This window comes from Drosophila serrata, unplaced genomic scaffold, assembly GCF_035046125.1.
Source record: "Drosophila serrata isolate PLE 108 unplaced genomic scaffold, ASM3504612v1 contig_36, whole genome shotgun sequence".
Classification (NCBI taxonomy): domain Eukaryota; kingdom Metazoa; phylum Arthropoda; class Insecta; order Diptera; family Drosophilidae; genus Drosophila; species Drosophila serrata.
This window is the reverse complement of record NW_028256934.1, coordinates 170,514-192,378: the sequence shown is the minus strand read 5'-3', so window position 1 is coordinate 192,378 and position 21,865 is coordinate 170,514. Positions and strand designations below refer to the sequence as shown.

The 21,865-nt window shown below is 38.4% G+C and overlaps 1 protein-coding gene across 1 annotated transcript in view; it reads right to left on the bottom strand.

The window, feature by feature from the left end:
* Window position 1: 1 nt before the first annotated feature.
* The window catches only part of pigs (GAS2-like protein pickled eggs), a 32,038-nt gene continuing 10,174 nt past the window's right edge, over window positions 2-21,865 (bottom strand). Inside the window, exons 2-8 of the mRNA XM_020956569.2 lie at window positions 11,421-11,617; window positions 10,348-10,466; window positions 9,973-10,286; window positions 6,458-6,565; window positions 6,193-6,389; window positions 3,596-4,230; window positions 2-3,526 (exon numbers count right to left, since the gene is read on the bottom strand). Of these exons, the coding sequence (XP_020812228.2) occupies window positions 2,256-3,526; window positions 3,596-4,230; window positions 6,193-6,389; window positions 6,458-6,565; window positions 9,973-10,286; window positions 10,348-10,466; window positions 11,421-11,617 (2,841 nt within the window). The 3' untranslated portion in view covers window positions 2-2,255. The remainder of the gene's footprint in view (window positions 3,527-3,595; window positions 4,231-6,192; window positions 6,390-6,457; window positions 6,566-9,972; window positions 10,287-10,347; window positions 10,467-11,420; window positions 11,618-21,865) is intronic.

Below are 21,865 nucleotides of genomic sequence, written 5' to 3'. Positions count from 1 at the left end.
CTTTGATTTATATATATATATATATATATTTGTTTTTGTATATGTATAGGTTTTTATTACTTAAATTCTTCGTGATTAAAATCATTGAATTAATTATTATGCTGCTAATCTCTATATTCCATTTGTAATAGTTAGTTTGCTTTCGAAATTAATTGATAATTATACGTTCTCTTTCTTTCTTGTATTTAAAATACACTTTATATGTTCAAAGATATATATTTATATATTATATATGCTTCTCAATCGAAATCTTTTGCCAAATCAATTGCTTAATTGTCTAGAAATATTTTTAACGCCCACGGGTCCAAGCACTAACTCTGTGTAGTCTGTGTTTTATGTGTCTGTGCTGTGTGTATTCGAACAATTTAATTGTTATTCATTTATTTAATATTATAAATTGGTATCCATTTGGTTTATAATCAAAAAATCAACTCAAAAATCTAGTAGAATAAAAATATAAAACAAAAAAAAGCTGAATAATAAAACAAAAAGAGACTAAAACTCTCGCTTTCAAACTCTGAACATTAAGGCCTATACAAAGGTGAAAAAAAACACAATTTACAATCTATATAATATATATAATATAATATATATACATATATAGTTACGATCCATAGGTACGCTGTATATGTACTAAACTATATATATGTTAACATTGAAAAAAAAAAGCATAATAATAATAATAATAATCATACTTTGGCAGGATTGCCACAGAAATCGCTGATAACTTGTACATTAATTAATTAACAGCGTTTTTTGTGACAGTGCTGCCTGTATGAGGGGCATCTGAAAATTATCCTATATACTTCTTCCATCAAAAGCTATAAGTTTCTCAAGTTATTTAAGGGTTTTTAATTATTTTTTTTAAGTTTTGTGAACGTTTCTTCTTGTTTTGTGTGTATTTTATCTCATGTGTTGTTTTGTTGCTTTGCAAATACAGTGCGAGTTCTTCTGCTCTTTTGATTTAATAACGATAACAAATTCGAACTAAATGTCCTTAAAGTGTGTCGCACTGTATCATCATCCTCCAGTGATGTGTGTGTGTGATGCAGATTTTGTATTTTTTGTGGCTGTGAGGAGCGTCGTGCTGCATTTCCTAGCTACTAACCCTTTTTCCTTTTCATTTCCCATTTTCTCAGGACTTTCTTGTATATAAAAGTCGTGAGTTTTGCCTAAAAGCTTTCCTACATTCTCTTTTTTATCATCACCTTTTCCTTTGATTAAACGTACAAAAATAAATATCCGAATCCGAATCTGAAGAATTGAGATATATGTTGTTGGCTTTAGCTTTAAAAATTTCTAGAAAACTATTTTCTATATATGCGATATATCAGAAAAGCCGCTGGGGATTTGAAAAATTATTATTTCAAAAATTTTCCAAAACCACAGCGACTTACTGGGGCACCCCTGATACATGTCTTATTTCTGCTTTTTTTTTATGTTTTAAAATTCCTGTTTTCTAAGGCCTAAAAACAACACAAAAAAATGGATTAAAATTTTTCTTTACTCGAGTCTCAAATTTGGATTGTATATATCGGTTATATTCTCTTTCATTCGATTGCCCTCAGCGTTAGCATATCCAGTGCAGAATATATATTTTATATATTATTTAAAAATGCAAAATAAATGTTTCCAGTTTGATTATAGTTCTTTGGAAATATTTATATAGATAAGTAGAGAGAGAGAGAGAGTTATAGGCGGAAAGTGATTTAAATAGCGACGGTTACAGGGAGTGTTTGATATATATAGAACAAGGTTGCCACAGAAATCGCTTGGAAAATAATCTTGGGACACCTCAGCAATTTCTGTGGGCACCCCTGGCATTGGAAACATAAAATATTTACTTGGATAGAGGTAAATGCTGCTAAAACAAAGTATCTCTGGCTGCTAGGGATCCAAAACCACTTCCTATATCCTGTTTCTGTCTGTCTTTTGAGGCAGTTTCAGCTTTTTTTTTTGTTTTCTTCACTCGACGTTTCCCCCCCTGATCCTGATTCCGATTTCTGGCTAAGGCTCTTCCCCTGGATTCTCCTCCACACACACACACACACACGCACGCCCAGGCAATTCCTAGCTTGGCTTATTAATCCTGACTTGACCTATGTGTTGTAACTACTACCCCCAAATCCCCAAATCCCCATTTCCCATTACGCTCCCCCCCATCTCCATCTCGTTACGGAGGCTTTTCAGAAAACCCTCGGCTTGGCTTGGAAACGGACGTGGTTCACCGGGACGCTTGGCGTCCTTCGGCGCTGCTAGTAAAGCTCTGTATGCTGACGCACTGGCGCTGGGATCTTGGACATTCCTCTCTCACGCCTGGGCGATACCACACTGGCGGCTCCATTTCCCGCTCCTGTTCCTGCTCCTGCTCCTGTTCCTGAATTCGAATGATTGCTCTCACAGGAGCTGGCAGCTGAGCTGCGCTTGGATCGAGCCTTGGCTGGCGGCGAACAGCTCTCCGAACGCTCCAGATTCCCACTGCTGTGCACCCAGGCCGTGGTAAAGTCCTCATAGACGGGAGTCTTTTTGCCATTTACCTTGCTTGTTGTGGATCCTGATCCCGTGCCGGTCTTGGCTTGATTTCCGGCAGCATAGCGTGACAGCAAGGACTTCATTTTCTCCAGAATCTGTGCATCATTCTTGGCACTGCTGGCTGCCTCCAGGAGTTGCTGGGCCAACGGTGACGAGGCATGATTTTTTACTGGAGATGTGGTCAGGGAACTGCTGCATCCAGCTCCACTCCTCACGCGCCGTCCATTGCTGTCGTACAGGATCTGTGAGGAGCGTCCCTTGCCATTGCGTTCAAAGGGTCCGGCTCCAGCTCCGGGGAGAGTGGTTCCGGCTCCGGCAGCCTGCCCATTGGGGGCCACAAATGTTTCGGCCGTGCAGGTGGGACGCCTCTTTGGTGCCCCTGTAGCAGCCCGTCCGCTCCACGTATTGGTCGCATCCCGGACCATGGGCAGCTGGGTGGCCTGACGGGAACGAGGAGGCGCCACTACAGGATTGGCTGCCTGAGAGCTGCGCGTACGCACAGATCGATACACCGGCTGTTTGCGGCTAAAAGCTGGCGCCAGAGTTAGGGATGGCAAGCCCGTGGAGCGACTGCTTAAATCCTGGAGACTGCCACCGGCTCCGCCACAGGTGCTGTTGTCAATGCTTCGCCGGCGACGTTGGGCCAGCGGTGAGCGGGGTATCTTGCTAAGAGTGGCAGCAGTTGGAGGAGACTGTTCCTGTTCCTCCTGGTTGGTCTTGGCCATGTCCACAGTGATCTCATCGTCGGTGATAAAGACTCCGGACTGCTCAAATTTGTCATTGTTATTGTTGTTGTTGTTGTTCATTTTGTGGCTGCTGAGAATGGCTGGCAGGGATTGGGGCCCATCGCATATGGAGTAATCCTCTTCCTGATCCTGTTCGTGATCGTTTAGTAGTTCCTGGTGCTCCTCCTGTAGCATATCCACCGCCGTCTTCTCCGCGGGCTCCTCTGAGGGCGAGATCTGCGAGTCACTGGAGGTCTGATCTAGACGCGCTATGGAAGTATTAAGAATATTTAAGATTTAGTAGGGAAAGGTCAGAAATGATATCCTCCACGACTCACCATTGGTTTCAGCGTCCTCGATGGAGGCCTGACTGTGCAGGGATTCACGTTTCTGGGCACTCGACTGGATAACGCCCAGACTGCGATAACCCTCGTCGCTAATCTCGCTCCCATTGTCACTGATGTTCTCGAACTTGTTGGCTCCGCTCTGCTCAGCTCCCGATACCGAGTTTGAAACCGTTCCAGATCCTCCATTCGATACGGATCCAGCGGCCTCCTCCAGCGAGCAACTGTAGCCCCCCGGCAGGGATTTCGGTCCACTGCTGTACGAGTCCAAGGAGTTCTGCTTTTTGCGCATATCAATCAAGCGGCGTGGACTCGGCGACATGGAGCGACGAGCCAGGCTGGGGGATCCGAGCAGCTGATCTGATGTTACGGCCGTCGTGGCTGCCAATGAGGCAGTACCTCCATTTGGCGTCTGCTGGTTGAGAAATTTGCGCTGCGGCGTCGGACTGCGGCTGCGATACTTGCCGGAATTGGGCGACAAACTGTGTCCATTCTGTGGCGGTGGTGGAGGAGGCGTAGAAGTCACACCAGTTCCAGTTACGGTTGCGGTTGAGCTAAGACCCGATCCTGTACCTCCGCCATTTCCTCCGTTTAGAGTGTTGAAAACACGTCGAGCTGTTGGCGGTGACCTGCAAAAAGGCAAAGGAATGTCAAGAGTAAGTAACTATGATCAGCTATTAACTTTGAGCACTAATTAACTACGACCAGTAAGTAACTATGATCAATAAGTAACTCTGAACAGTATGTATGTATGATCAGTGACTAACTTTGAACACTAGTAAACAATGACTTGCAACTTTTTAAACACAACACATTTCCGAAACGTGGCTGGCAGCAGGCACTTCGTTCCGGGGAGGTGAGAACCAGTTGGGAATCATAAGCTCAGATGTACGAGATTTGTTTTGGAACAAATTTAAGAGCATTTGAATGAAATTATGGAGTTATTCTTCTATATAATATTACTAGTATATAAATCGGAGCATGGCGAATCGGTGGACTATATATATACATATATAGCTTCCATAGGAACGATCAGAAGGTTTTAAGAAAAAATAACTATGATCAGCAATTAATTATGAGCAGTGAGTAACTATAAGCAGTAATTAACTCTGAACAGTAATTATCTATGACCAGTAAGTAACTCTGATCAATAAGTATCTAAGACCTGTAAGTAACTCTGATCAGTAAGTATCTATGACCAGTAAGTAACTCTGATCAGTAATTATCTATGACCAGTAAGTAACTCTGAACAGTAATTATCTATCACCAGTAATTAACTCTGAACGTTAAGTATCTATGACCAGTAAGTACCTATGAGCAGTGACTAACTTTAAACACTAGTAAACAATGACTTGCAACTTTTGTAACAACACATTTTCGAAACGTGGCCGGCAGCAGTCACTTCGTTCCGGGGAGGTGAGAACCAGTTGGGAATCATAAGCTCAGATGTAGGAGATTTGTTTTGGAGCTATTTCAATGAAACTATGGAGTTATTCTTCTACATAATTTTACTAATATATAAGTCGGAGCATGGCGGATCGGGGGACTATATATATACATATATAAACTTGCCATAGGAACGATCGGAAGATTTTAAGAAAAAACAGTTTGATCAGCAATTAACTATGAGCAGTAAGTAACTCTGAAGAGTAAATATCTATGACCAGTAATTAACTCTGATCAGTAAGTATCTATGACCAGTAAGTAACTATGATCAATAAGTATCTAGAACAAGTAAATATCTATGATCAGTAAGTAACTATGATCATTGATTAACTATGAGCATTAAGTAACTATGATCAGTAAGTATCTATGACCAATAAGTAACTATGATCAGTAAGTATCAATTAACATTAAGTAACTATGACCAGTAAGTAGCTATGAGCACTAAGTATCTATGACCAGTAAGTAAGTATAATCACTAAGTACCTATGACCTGTAGGTATGTATGATCAGTTACTAACTTTAAACACTAGTAAACAATGACTTGCAACTTTTGTAACACAACACATATCTGAGACGTGGGCGGTAGCAGTCACTTCGTTCCGGGGAGGTGAGAACCAGTTGGGAATCATAAGCACAGATGTGCGAGATTTGTTTTGAAGCTATTTCAATGAAACAATGGAGTTATTCTTCTATGTAATTTTACTAGTATATAAGTCGGATCATGGGGAATCGGTGGACTATATATATACATATATATATAGCTGCCATAGGAACGATAGGAAAATTTAAAGAAAAAATAACTATGATCAGCAATTAACTATGAGCAGTGACTAACTTTGAACACTAGTAAACAATGACTTGCAACTTTTGTAACAACACATTTCCGAAACGTGGCCAGCAGCAGTCACTTCGTTCCGGGGATGTTAGAACCAGTTGGGAATCGTATGCACAGATGTGCGAGTTTTGTTTTGGACTTACTTAGAATTCTTTCTTGTTAATAATGTAACTCCTTACAAAATTAAAAATACAATGGTTAAATTGGCTTTTTAGGCTTATCAGGCTAAGACTTATAACCTAGAATGGGAAACAACTTCTTCACTGCTTTGCCTTTTTCTTCTGACAGAACTCAGGACTCTGGGACTCACCTCTCGAATATCACCTGCGCCTTGTGAAGCTCGATCCCGTTGCTGGGATTATGGTTGGGCGACTGGCGTGGCACCAAACGGGCGGCCACAGAGCTGCGATGCTGGGCCCGGCATCGGCAGGGATCATGCTTGTCCAGATAATGGGACAGTGTGTCCCAACCGCCGCCGACGCGCACCATGACGTGCGAGCGCAGGATCTGTAAATGGAATTGAGATCGTTTAGGTGATATCCATCATGGAGCCTGGAACGGCGACATCCACTTACCCGCACAAAGATGAGAACTTTGGTGTCGCCAATGCGATATTTGCCCTCTGATACCCGGACCATGGGAAACTGTGAGGGGCATGTGCACTTCTCGACCAGATCACGGACCTGCGGGATACGGAAAATTAAAAATATCATTAATTTACAGAGCTAATTATTATTCCCAATTGTTTGATTTATTATAAAATGTCATCTTTAAACTATAAATATAGGAATATATATCATTCCGAGAGCAAATGCCCATTTACGTTAACCTAATGATGACAGCCAGTGTTATTTTGTATTAAATTGATTGCTTTAATTTGCATTTAAATGTGCTTAAACCATACAAGGTTATAACCAATTAAATATTAATTAAAATGCAATCTTTAAGAGTTTGTTCCCAGGGTTCTATCATCAAGAGTTTCTGCTTTTTGCTTACAATTTGCAACAAAAAAACAAAAACTTCAGTGTCCATTACCCCCGCGTGTTGCCCTGCTGTGGCTCTGACCCTTAGCATTGCATAAGCCTGACCCTCGGATCAGTTCCCCAACTTCCCAAATAAAAAAAAAAACAAAAACAAAAACCTCCCTGACTTCTGCAGTGGCAGTTTGCCAGCAAAAGGAGCAGCGACGACGAGCATCGGGGTCACCAAATAGTTTTTCACTGCATAAATTCACGCGCTGCCATTGTCCAACAAACAAATGATCCGCTCTGGCGAGGGGGAAACCTCTTGGATTTGATCTCCAGAGGGGAATCGCAAAAAAGGCAGGAGTAGGAGGAGGAGAAGGAGTTGGGCCATGGCTGTGGCTATGGCTATGTCTACCCTTGCCCTAGGGAGAGGCAAGAGGGCCATGGGAGCCAGAAAAACCTAGTCTGGACAAAAAAGACCAGCCAGCAAATCGGCTTCAGTCTGTCCCAGAGGGCGATGGTGGTGGCGGTTGAGGTAGAAAAACAAATGACGACTTGGTCTGGCCTGTCTTTAGGTCTGATTCTACACTGTCACAAAAATCAGGACAGAAAATTAAATTGAAAAACGAAAATGAGGAGTTTAAGGACCCAGAAGAAGCGGCTGAATCCTTAGGGTTTCACCAATGATTCCAATGGACATTCACCAATAAGGACTCACCAATAAAAAGTTGCATCTTTGAGTACTTTTTTACTTTATACTAAGCTTTGCCAATTAAATAAATTTAGCATTAAGCATTATAAGTTACTATTATTGCTTTAAAGCATACAATCCCATTAGAGAGTTACACCAATGATTACACCAATGAGACTTGCCTTTATAAATGGATTGAACTTTGGATTTAACAATGTTTCCAATTAGTTTTGCAATCAAAGAACACAAAAACATCATTGAAACATCAGCTTTATAATTATTTGGAAATTATTGGTACTACTGATACCTATTTCCTTGCAATTCTTTCCCAAAAAAACTCTTCCCAGTGTACGCTTCTGTCACCGCTTCATCTCCTGGCTTCCCATCCCAGCCCATCCATCGGCTCGAGCCCCATTTGCTACTGTAGTTTTGTGGTATAGCTTTTGTGGCCAAAGCCAGTCAGGCAACGCATTGGCACCTTTGAACTTTCTGCAAAACTCCTTCACCGGCGGCACCAATGGCTGTGGGATGCGTGCTTAGGTGGAGCTAATGCTGCTGCTACTCCTCCATCGCTTGTCCAAGCTTCCAGCTCCCAACTCCAAGCTGCAAGCTGGAACACCGACATGACAATAAATCTTTCGACTGAAAGGGGGAGCGATGCCAGCGATGCTAGCGATCTGCCAGAGATCGGGGATCGGCGTGACTCTGACGCATACGAGATTAGCTCTGGCCATGGGATTGCGATGGGGATATAGCGATGTGATCCTGGCCTAACCATAAATCGCATGCCAAAGCCAGGCAATGCCAGACAGACAGCGATGCGGACGTGCCAGAGTTTTCAGCTTTAGCTCCAGACTTTTGGAGTCGACAAATGATCGTGGCTGGTTTGGCTCTTTTCTTTTCTTTTCATTTCATTTCATTTCTTTTAGTTTCTTTTTGCTGTTGGTGGCACATCATTTGATTTTCGACAAGTTGTTGAGGCTATTTGCTGATTTGGCTGCCGCTGCTGCTGTTGCCTTGGCTGCTGCACAAATTGATTGGCTGCCTCCAGAGTTGGCTTTGGTTTTGGAGGTGGCACTGGTGGAGATGGAGGTGAAAGAGGAAAGAGGTCTGTGTCTGTGTCTGTGTCCCCGTGTCCATGTCCATGTCCCGGGCTGCATGTCCCATCTATCCAGCGACCATCCATCCCCCAGCTGTCGAATATTGTTGCTTGGTGTTCATGTTACTGGCTCCTAAACTACACGGAAAATCACAAAACTAGCTCTAAATACCTTAAAAATTTACTCTTAATTGGGGAATTAATATTTAGGAAATTTGTAAATAATTTAGAAATGTCTATTAACTTTACAAAAAACAATATCTTACAGAGTGAGAAGGAGCTATAGATGAATGAAAATCGAATAAGCAAAGCAATTTAGAAATTATTACTGGTTGTCTTTACTATATTTTTAAGCAAAACATTGATTTTTAATCTAATAAATTATTTTTGCAGCTCTACAAAATTGTGTATATTATTAAACACTTTATTTTCTTTAAAGAAAAGGAAAATCCGCTTCTAATTATTATCATTTCTCATTATTTTGACCATCTCTCTTGCGCTTTTCTTATACTTTCTTTATTAAATATTTTTAAAGAAACATTTTTGATCCTATATTCCCTGGTTTTTACTATTATTTTTATTCAAGTGTAGCCTCGACTAGCTGCTATTGCTGGCGGCGTGAGGAAATGTTTGCATGGCTTTCATTAGTTTGGTCGTCAATGATTTCCATTGCGCCCCAGCCTGACCAATACCGATCCTCATCCGAGCCGATCCGATGCGATCCTTTGTTGCTGCTGTCGTCACACTTTGGCAATTACATTGACAATTGCAATTGTTGTAATTGTTGTTGGCACATCGTCATCTTGTCAAATTAATTTGACATCTCAACATGGCAGGCAGCAAGTTGGGAAAACCCTCTCATAACACCCAGTCGAAAAAATAGTCACAGAAAATACATATGTATGTAGGTCCCCGTTTCAATTGCTTCTGATTTGTTTTGGTTTTTGGTTTTTTAGGTAACTGAAAACTTTAGCCATGGCTAAAAATGGACATGAGAAAACTAGCAGCAGTTACAAACAACAAAACAACAACAGTACAAGAGTCTGGGCCAAACAATAACAAACCAAAATCGTGAGTTGGGACAAAGAGAAAACCCAAAAGTGGACATTGGGAGTGGGATTTGAGATAGGGAACTAGGGACAGCCCTGAGGGGCGCAAAAAACCAATAAGAAAATAAGGGGAAAAAAGGAAAACCCAGACGATACAGATACAATATCAAAGACTCAGTCTTAATAAAAGTGATCTTTGCTTCATAAACTGATCTGGTCTCACTGTTCTCTTTCCCGATGTCTGCTTCTATTTTGGTTTTCAAGTAATAGAAATTTCTTCACTCACCATTTCATCGAGACTCTTCAGATCATTGGTAATTATCTGGGGCTGGGGGCCGTACATCAACATGGGATTCTCGTCGCCATCATCCTCATTCTCCGAGTCATCACTGTCATCGTAAAGATCCGTCTCCGAGCCCACCGTCGTGGTGGTGGTTATTGTCGTTGTCGTCGTCGTCGTTGTGGCCATGCTATTTCCAGAGTTTATGGCTTCCGTTTGAGTTCCGTTCTCTGAGGAATTGGCCCCATTGGCCTTGATGTCGGCGGCGATCTCCCGATCGATTTGTCGCTCCATTTGCACCAGCATGGGTGCCAGCATTCCTGTTGGGAGTCAATGATTCATCCGAAATAACAGAAAGTGGGATTCTTTTAAAAGACTTACCAAATTTAGCGCCACGACGGGCCACCTCCAAAAGGCAAAGGATCACATGCTTTTCGTTTTTGCGCATGATCAGATCATCCGTTTCGAACAGTAGACACTCGATGATCTTTAGGCTTTTTCTGAGGGGGATTATGAATGATAAAAGATAAATAAGTATTCAAGTGAGATAGAAGGTAAGTAGAAGATCTGTTTAGGAGGAATATAAGTAGGTAAGTAAGAAAGTAAGGAAGTGACAAAGGAAGTACTAAGGCAGTAAGGAAGTAAGGATGTAAGGAAGTAAGGAAGTAAGGAAGTAAGGAAGTAAGGAAGTAAGGAAGTAAAGAAGTAAAGAAGTAAGGAAGTAAGGAAGTAAGGAAGTAAGGAAGTAAGGAAGTAAGGAAGTAAGGAAGTAAGGAAGTAAGGAAGTAAGGAAGTAAGGAAGTAAGGAAGTAAGGAAGTAAGGAAGTAAGGAAGTAAGGAAGTAAGGAAGTAAGGAAGTAAGGAAGTAAGGAAGTAAGGAAGTAAGGAAGTAAGGAAGTAAGGAAGTAAGGAAGTAAGGAAGTAAGGATGTAAGGATGTAAGAAGGTAAGGAAGTAAGGAAGTAGGGAAGTAAGGAAGTAAGGAAGTAAGGAAGTAAGGAAGTAAGGAAGTAAGGAAGTAAGGAAGTAAGGAAGTAAGGAAGTAAGGAAGTAAGGAAGTAAGGAAGTAAGGAAGTAAGTAAGCTGTTCAGGAGGAATATAAGTAGGTAAGTAAGAAAGTAAGAAAGTGCTAAAGGAAGTACTAAGGCAGTAAGGAAGTAAGGAAGTGCTAAAGGAAGTACTAAGGCAGTAAAAAAGTAAGTATGTAAGAAGGTAAGGAAGCATGGAAAAGTAAGGAAGCACGCAGTGAGAATGTAAGTAAATACGTTTGAAAGTTATTTAATTTGAAAACAAGGAAGTTAATAGGAATAAACTAAGGTAGTAAGGAATTAAGGAATCAGGGAGCTAACTATGTTCTATTTTTTAACTTATTGAAATTAACTTTAATAAATCTTAAGAGGTAAAATGATCTCAGATCCCATATAAAAATAAACCCCCCTTAATGACAGAACTCACCTGCACCAGGTTATAAAATTGGACACATTGTCGCGGGCAAAGAAGGTGCCACTTTTGGCGGCCGGAAGATAATGGACATTGCCCAGGGCAAGGATCGGCCCGGCTAAGCCCGAGGTCATCGAGCGGGTCATCGATTTGTTGCGTGCCTGTCGCCGTGCCAGATAATCCTCCGCTGCCTGGCGCACATAGTTGGCGTGCTGCAAAGAGGGAGACGTAAGAGCGTTTAGCATGTGGAAGAGCAGGATGAGGAAGCCGAGCCAGAGGGCACTAGAAATTCCCCAATGAGCACGGCTGTGGTAAGTATTTTTATTTGATTTTATTTATTTACTTTTTTTTTTTTTGCGCCGAGAAAGTGCCGCCACAAATACGTTTTATTTTTAAGCGCCTAAGGAATTTAGCACGGCATTTTTTCTGGGGCTAGTCCCCCCTGCCACAGTTCTGCCCCAAGATTTGTTAGCCACAACCTGCAATGGGCGTTGAACGATCAACGGCGCGACAATACATTTATTTTTGATAGTTGTCTCAGTTCTGAACATTTTTGGGACAGATGGAAAAAAAAATGGGGTTATCTATCTATCCTAGAGGGATTTGATGTTTTAACGGTATTATTTTTGAAAGACTTTATTGCTGTAACTGACACATTTTTCGACGTTTGCGGTTATGTCATCTGGAATCTGAGATCCCCAGACCCAGAAAACCCAACCCCGAACCCGTATACGAAAAACGTAAGTAACATTAGCTAAAAGCTCCCCCCCCCCCTCAATCGTGTCTCGACGTGTCATGCATTCCCATTTTCATTTCCATTCCCATTTCCATTTGCATCTGCATCATTCCATATTCATTTATGCACACTTTGTTGTAATAATTTAATATTTAAACAATATTATTATTTCAGCTTCTTCACACAAGCACAAGCACATGCAAGCACGCACACATCCACATCCACACATTCATTTATGGATATCTGACAAATGCTTTATTTGGTGTTTATTGTTTCACCTCGCCATAATACCCTAATCCCAAATAAGGGCAACCCGCAATACTGCACCGATGACGATGACGATCCGCTGACGTTTCATCCCAAGCAATGGAGAGCATTGGGGATAAGGATTTGGGATCTAGATCGGAAAATAATACATATTTTCTAAGAGGAAGCTCTGTGGGGATTTTAGATATTTAAGTCAAAGGAATACTTTAAATTCCTGCATTAATCAACATCAAGATAGAAATTTTCCTCACAAATTTTAACTTTACAGAAACAAAACTCTCTGAAACCTAAATAGTTGAAATACTTATTAAATATTTACAATTTTTACCTATAAGAGCATTACAATTTCGTTGTGCTTCACCTGACACCATCTCCATCAACTTCTTTGTTTTTACTGCATCTTCTTCCTCCTTCCCCTTTCTCCTCTTTGTGGTGCTGTTATCATGCCGCCGCTTGCAAGGTAAGCTGCAACGCCCACAACAACCCATTTCGGCTACCCAGAGGCGTTAAATGCATCTCCCGCTCCCTCTGTTGCTTCCCCTCTCTTACTTTATACTCCCCACCTTCCCTTTCGCTCCCACCCCTTAGCCAAGCTGCCCACGAAGTTGAAGCTCACTTTTGGGCCTTGGTTTCATTTTGGCCCCAAGCAGCGGCAGCAGTCGAGGCTGCGCTTAGAACCGAAGCTTATTACAGCTATGGTCACAGTAATAGTAACAGCTGTTTAAAAATGCAACTTGTAAAATTTGTATTTAAATTTATAAATCGATTTATAATATTTATAAGACGTCTAATATAATATTTTTAATAATATATTTTGTATTTATAAGCAGTAACTTAATAGTTTTTAGCTGGTAAAAATATTTTTAAATAATTAACCCCATGAACAGATATTATTTAATAAAACCATATCCAAATATATCTTATATCTTTGCTTCTATTTCACTGACAGCTGCGGTATGCTACACTGTGCGTGTGTTGTTTTAGTTTATTTTTTATTTTATTTTTTTTTCTTTTTCTGAATCTGAATAATGCATTCAGAGTGCAGGCGCGCGACACAGACAGACAGACAGAGAGAGAGAGAGATAGAGGGAAAGAGTGAAAGAGAGCATCATGAATATTTGATGGTCGGCAGCATCACATTTTCACTTTCGAAATTCGACAGTTGCCGGGATTGGCGCGTGGTGTAGATGGGAAAGAGATGGCGTGGAAATGGTTATTATGACATAAAAAAAAAAAAAAACAAAGCTTACTTGCATCAACAGCGCGTGGCACGTGCCACTTGTTGTTGCTGTTGCTGTTGTGGCAGCAAGTGCAAGTGCACTTTATATTGGTAAATCGATAAATATAAATAAAACTGCATTCAGGACCTTTTAAATTCTCTTTCAATAAACAACAAGTGAAGCTTTAATTTTAGTTGGCTTCATTTCCTTCTATTTCTTTTAGCCTCGTTCGTCTTCGTTTTGTTCTCTCTTTCTTTTTTCTTTTTTTTGCTCTAGCCTAGTGCCTCCTACATCCGCATCCGCATCCGCATCTTCAGAGTCAAGTGTCGAACCGCAATTAACATGACTTTAGCTTCGCGTTCTTCTCCTCTTCTTCTTCTTGGCTCTCCCACTTCCCCGTCTTGGTCTTAAGTGAATAAAGCTAGGGGGGCCAGAAAGAGATGGAAAGTGGGTCGACCTGTGACCGCCCCCTCTCACTCAATCTGGCCACGCCTCCCACTTCCTTCATATTGCAAATACGTGACGATGATGCGATATCCACACACACACACACACACTCGTATAAAGGTGGAAGAATGACAAGAAGAAGAAGCACCAGGAGAAAGGCGTAAGAGAGAACTTTTGTGGGAGTATGCATGTATGTGCGTGCATGCGTTACAGGTACACCACACAGGCTTTCCAGTTACGTTAGCCGTCACGTAATTAGCTTAGATTTTTGCTCTTTTTCTTTTGACGCTTTCTGCCTGTTCACAAAATGTGTGTCAATATGGCGTTAATAACATTACATGACAAACTGAAAGCACTTGCAGAAAAAAAAAGATACAAAAAAACAAAAAATCAGCAACTGCAATAACAGAAAAAGAAAACGCTGTCGCATTATACCGTAACACCAGCGGCTGGCGACGTAAGCGCGGGCGGCGTCAACGTTAACGTCAGCGCAGCGCTGATTTTTTTTTGCTTCCGCAAAAAAGGCAACAAATTAAATAAAACAAAATTAAAGCGCACACAGAAATAACAGCAGCAGCTAAATAATAAATAAAATGACATTGCACAAAAAAACAAACACGAACGTAAAAAACGAAACAGAAATAAGTTAATAATACAGTAGAAAACAAAAAAAAAACAACAATCTGATCGAATGGAAGTTATAAAAAAATTTATAAAATATTAATGCTAATATACCAGCAAAAGAAAGTTTATCAACTATGAAACTAAAGGTGTAAAATTATAGGTTTTAATGGATTTGAAATGATAATTTTAATACTAGAATTTTAGTCCTAGAATTTTCATATATAATTTATAAATTCGTTTGGCAATTAAAGTTTCCAATATATTTAAAATATATTGTATAAATATATTATTTGGTATATAATCAGTATCTCTATAGGAATAAATACTGTGCTATTTACATTTGGCAATTACTCAGATATCTTTGATTCCTTTTTGGAGTTTTGCTAAGCGGATTTGGCCGCCGTTTCAACTGTTTATTTGTATGCTGTTATTTATTTTTTAATTTTTTGCCACCAACTGACTGACTGACTGCCATTCAACGATTGATTGGCCAAGCTAAAAGAGTTCAGGAGGAGGAGGTGGGGAGAGCTACCAAAAAGCTCAATCACAAAACTGTCCGCGGCCCATTCACAATCGAGAAATCATATTTCTTCAGCGGCTTTGTATCTTTTTATCTTTGTATCTTTGCAGAGTTTTTTTTTTGGGCTTGTCACTTTGGGTTCAAGGTTCTCCCATGGCGATGACTTCCTACCATATTTATACTATATATATATATATATATATATATATTGCTTTGGCAATGATAGATCGATCGCTTCGCTTCGCTTGCAAATGATTTCTGCACAAAAGCAATAGCGGCGTCGGTGGCGGCAATGATCGATCTACAGCGAAGTTCACCTGCTCTCGGAGGTCTTTTGATCTCTCTCGGTAACGGTATTTCCATAATGCCCATAGAAGGCGTTCTTGATCGCCATCTCCGCTTTGGTCTACGGTTTATTGCTCTCTCTCTCTTTCTATCTCTAGCTATCTTTGTTTGCTGTGTGTGGGAAAACTTCACGGCAGCGACCCTGGAGATTTCGATAGGAATAACAGCGATAGAACACCGAATCGATGAGATCACTTTGAGTGCGATTATCGATGACAGGTTCTTCAAACTTTATATATATATATAATATATATATATATTTTTATATTCACAAATAATAAAAAATAGTAAAACATAAAGAGATTTCTATAGCAAAAGCTATTCAAAATATAGATGACATCAGTATATGGCAATTTCAACAACAAATCAAAATTTAAAAATCTCATAACTAAGCCAAAAACTCATTAATTTCAGTTCGGAAAGCAGTATGATATTTTTTAGCAGGGTAATAAAACTGCATACTCCATTTAAAACGTGAATTTTTGGCCGATTTTTGCAAATTTTCCCTTTCCTTTTTTCCGAAAAATGGGAAATTTCTGAAAAAGTTTTTTTTCGGCCGGATAAAGCTAGAAAGAAAGCCCTGTAGATGCTGATCAAGAATATATATGATTTATAGGGTCGGAAATGACTCCTTCACATTCTTTTAAGCTTCTGACTGAAGGCCCATTACCATTTTTGTACCGATATTAACAATATTTTTATTTGAAATTTTTCGACAAATCAAATTTTAAAAATCTCATAACTAAGCCAAAAACGCATTAATTTCAATTCGGAAAGCGGCAGTATGCTAATTTTTAGCAGGTTAATAAAACTGCATACTCCATTTAAAACGGGTATTTTTTGCCGATTTTTGCAAATTTTCATGATGTAACCCCTTTCTTTTAAAAAAAATAAATGGGAAATTTCTGAAATAAAATTTTTTTGGCCAGAGATGGCTTAAAAGATTCGCCTGTTGATGCTGATCAAGAATATATATGATTTATGGGGTCGGAAATGACTCCTTCACTTCACTATAATCATCTGACTGAAATTATAATACCATTTTAGCCAATATTTTAATACGATCATTTTAAGGTTTTCAGCTTAAAAATTGGTAACAACGTCGATGGTTTTATGAACATAACTTGGCCTAAACTCAACCGATTTCAGTTTGGTTTGGATTTTTCTTCTTGGTTTTTGTAGGCGAACATTTTTGCATTTAAATATAAATTTATGATTTTTGGCCCATTTTAGATCATTTTGACGATGAAAAATATTAAAAAAAATCTAAAAAATTTTGTTTCTTTAAAATAAAGCGAGAAAGATTCGTCTGTTCATTTTGATCAAGAATATATATGATTTATAGGGTCGGAAATGATTCCTTCACTGCTTTACAAGCTTTTGACTAAAGTAATAATACCCTGCAAGGCTATAAAAAGGAAGAGTGTTATGCTATATCATATGAAGGGAGAAAATAAAACTAAACCTTTATCTAAAACAACATTTTAATTGCGACAACTTATTCCGATATTACCAAATTAAGCAGAAAATTAAAAAGATTTCCGCTTGGCTTAAATCCAATGGGAAATGAGTAACAAGTTGGGGGCTGAGTTAGTGTAATCCGAGTAAGTAGCTCTCACAATCCAATTAACCCAGTAAGGGAACTCGCGTTATTGTTTTGTTTTATTGTTAAAAAACCATATGTTGAAAACAATTAAATGTGTGTGATTTCACACGAAAACTATTTTCCCCAGGTAACTACACACAAGACAATCCAAACAATACAAGAAACCTAAAGAAAAACATATTTCTACATACTATTAGTATTAATAACAGAAAATAAATTGTTAAGATTTTTAGGCTGATAAATACTTATTTGAATTAACTTGGAAAAGTTGTTTAGATCCAAATAAATTTCAATTTCAAATAAGACACAAAGAAATACTAGTTTAAATTAACTTGGTAAAATCGTTTAGATCTAAATGTATTCCCAAATTATGTATATATTATGTAAATTACTAATTTGATTGATGTAATTAACTGTATTTTTACTAATGCTACCTTTTTGGCACATCTTCTATTTAATTGCCAACATAAAAGCATCATTAATTTGGCTAAATACCTTTAACATTTAATAGACGTACTTCCTTAAATGGCCCCCCCACTTGATAATGATAATGATCGAGCTAATTTTTGGTCTTAACTCGCCAGGTTCTCTATAAGGTCAGGTTGCTGCTTCAAATTTTGTATTAATTTATTTATTTCCCTAGTGGATTCCTGAGAAAGAAAATAAAGAAAAAGGGCGGGTACAAAAGGGAAACCCAACGAAAACAACAGAAAATCCGGCTAGATGGGCATTTTGGATATAGCCAAAAGTGGCAGAATTCGATGGCAAAAAGCCCAAGAAACTCAGAAAAGAAAAGAAAAAAAACAACAGAAACAACAAACAAACCGAACTGGTTTGTTGGCCAAAGCCAAAACGAATTTTGAATGTGGGTGAAGTTGTTAAAAAATGTGGCAAACGCAACGCAGCAGCAACAACAGCAATCGAGGTTAGCCAGAGAGCCATATACCTTTGCTTACTTTTGAGCATATTTAGTTATAAACTTGAATTTAGACTCTGGCCAAATTAGAGTCCGATCTAAAGTGAGAGCTGGCCGCGAGTACAAGTATCTAAAGATACAGATACAATCGGAGATACCGAGTCCGAACTCAGAACAAGCCACCAAAATGTCGAGATCTCTGTTTGTCGCGCTTGTCCAATTTGTCCGATTTGGTGTGTTTCCTGTTTCCAATTGCCAAAAAAACAGCAGAAAACAAAACAACAAAAATACACAATAAAAAAAAAAAATAAAGAAAACCAAACAAGCCAAGAAACATGAGAAAAGCATTACGGATTTCTGTTTCTTTTACGGCCAGCGGTTTATTACCAATACCATTAACTGATATATTAACTGATGATCTATTAGCCAAAAAGGCCTCAAGTTAAAGCGATTCTTGTTGAACTTGATTATTATTATAATGTGTAATTAAATATGTTTAATACTGTTTCTTAAAATATAGAGGAAATTCGTGTAAAATCTAAGCTTATTAAGCCGAGGTCAACAAACTAAAACAACCTAAAAAGCACAATTTTAAACCTTTTAACCCTGCAGTGGAAATTATTAGAAAAAAGTAAGTTTTATAACATTTTCTAGGCATTTTTTAGGGTAAAAAATAAGTACTTGGCCTGACTATTTGATAGAAAAAGTAAAAATATAGTAAACTTTTAAAGATTATTATTTTAAATACCGAAAAATATTTTTTTAAGCATACAAATTTTGATATTATTGAAAAGGAAGTATTACATATATTCACATTAATAATATCATATCAAACAATTAAGTTGTTGATTTATATATAAATTTTTACTTTTAAATCCGTGTTTTCTGTCCTTTCTAATAACTACCATAAGACCCTTTTGAGTATATATTTTAAAACCTAGACCATTAAAAACCTAAATATTCATGCTTTTGGTTCATTCAGTTTATCATAGCCTACTTATCGGAACTGTTATTTATTATTTTGAAATTCCTAATAAAAACTAATCTTTAGAGACCTCTTGTATTTAACTTTAATATTATTTTCCAACTATATTAATCACCACTTTTGGAAGACTTAATTGATCTTGAGGAAATCCTAATCCCGAATTTGGTTCATTTCCGTTTTTTCCCTTATTCCTTATTCCTTATCGCCATGGCCAGTGGTGAGTCAGTTTCCATGGATCACGGATTACGGATCACGAAATCCCCCTTTACGAGATCATCACGGACGAATTATGATGCGTGCTGGCTGGGATCACCTCAGTGAATCTCTGGATCGTGCAAATTGCCTGGCCATGCCCGGGTCTATTTGGCTATTTGTCCACTTTTGGCCAACACAACGCAACCAAAACAAAAAAAAAAATAAATAAAAACAAAAAAGAAAAAAGAAAAGCAACTAGCTTGTGTGTGTATAAATACGGAACATATGTAAATATTAATTTTATTAAGCAAACGTGACGGCGAGATCGCGGCCCGACTTGGACGTCGCTGACACGACAACCCACGCCACAGCCGCTGTTTTCTTATTTGGTTTTTCAATTCACAAACAAAAAAAAATATAAAGAGTTTGTTTGGTTCGCTTGGCTTTTGTTAGTTTTTTAGTTTTTATTTATTTTTTTTTTAAATATATATATATTTTTTTTTAATGTTTATTTTGTCGGCCCTGACAGAAGTTGACAGTTTGCCATCACTCACCACGCATCCCGTGCGTGGGAACCACCTGAGCTGGCAACGGGATTGGATTTCGGATTGCAAAAAAAATAAAATTTGTTGGCTTTGCCTCACCTCCCTATCTGCTTTTCGCTTTTAATTGTGTGCGTAGTGTGACCAGGTCAATAACTATAGCAATTTGCTTAGTGTGACCTTACCTAAAGACTGTGGCTCAAGGCTCAATAATCGATATGATTGGAATTTACTAGAAATAGATCACACATTATCATATATCATCATATCCTGTATTTTATAAACTTGAACTCCCGTTTTCTTATTAATTTTTCTTTACTGTGCAATTGTTACAATTGCTTCAATGACTCACTCTCCCCGAAAACGATCGATTGTTTTATCGATTTCCTTTTTTGGCCATTAGTTTTTTCTTTTTTCGTTTTTTTTTTGGGAAGGAGGAGGGGCTAAACCGCCCCCGTAATAGCTGACCTTTTTCAATTCTAAATATAGCCAGGAAATAGTGTTCCCTCACAGTATCGATTTGCTGCTGATCGTGAGTGAAGCTTGTCACGCTTTCTGCCATCCCTAGAATGGTCATTACTATTTGCAATCATTGTCCGGAAAACGTAGCTCCAGCTCAGACTTGGAGTCAGAGTCAGACTTCAGCTTAAACTCACACACACCCCAAGGAGCTCAAATTAGTCAGCGACACTCCATAAATCAGGCACACTCGCCGAAACAATCGAGAGTTCCATGTCCCAGGTCCCTGGTCCCAGGTCCCCAGACCATGTCCAGCTCCACTTGGGACAGCTGCCAATGTCTTTGGGGTCCAAGCGATTAGCATACAATTTGTAGGAGAGGTGCAGCGGTGTTCGAGGGGGTTGTAAAAAGAGTGTGGGGCCAACACTCGCAGCCATAAATAATAATCGCTTTGGTGTTCGAAGTCGCCGGTAGTTGTTACACCAAAAGAAACCATACTAAAATTGTGATTACAATCTTAATTTATGTCAACTTGGTTATTCATTTAAATCAAGATTTATAGTAAATAAATATTCATTTAATTAAAAAGAAAAATGGTAACATGGTATGGTAAAAATAAACTCATTTACTTCTATAAAAATTTCGTATTTTAAAAAGGAGAGAAACAGAACTTCCTTCTGCTAGAACCCTATATTTTTATACTCCTTCAAAAAGTATTCTAATTTTAGTCTGAAGCTTGTTACGCCGTGACCCTATAAATCATATATATTCTTGATCAGAATGAACAGACATATCTTTTTAGCTATCTCCGGCCAAATTTTACAAATTTCCCATTAAAAAAAAAAAACGAAAAGGGTTAGTTACATCATGAAAATTTGCAAAAATCGACCAAAAATTCACACTTTAAATTGAGTATGCAGTTTTATTAACCTGCTAAAAATTAACATACTGCCGCTTTCCGAATTGAAATTAATTAATTTGATATAAAAATATTGTTAATATCGTTTCAAAATGACCATTTTTATAAAAAAAAAACACACAAAAAGAAGAAGAAGAAAACTAAACTTCCTCTAGCTAGGGCCTTGCTTACGTATAAGACTTGAGAATCGCAGAGGAGAGCGCTCTAGGTACCAAGTCACCCTCCTATGCGATTCTCATAGCTTTGATCTTCTAAAAATTAAGAAGAACGCTTTCCGAATTGAAATTAATGCCTTTTTGGCTTAGTTATGATTTTTTTAAATTTTAGTTTGTCGACAAAATTTGCATATAAAAATATTGTGAATTTCGGTTAAAAAATGGTAATGGGCCTTCAGTCAGAAGCTTAAAAGAAAGTGAAGGAGTCATTTCCGACCCTATAAATCATATATATTCTTGATCAGCATTAACAGGCGAGTCTTTCTAGCCATGTCAGACAAAAATTTATTTTTTTCAAAATTTTAAATATTTTATAAGGGGTTACATCGATAAAATTTGTAAAAAAAAAATTGCCAAATTTTTTTATTTAAAAAAAATTTAATTGAGTATGAAGATTTATTAAACTAATTCCAAATTGAATTTAATAAGTTTTTAACTGAGTTATGAGTTTTTTAAACATTGAT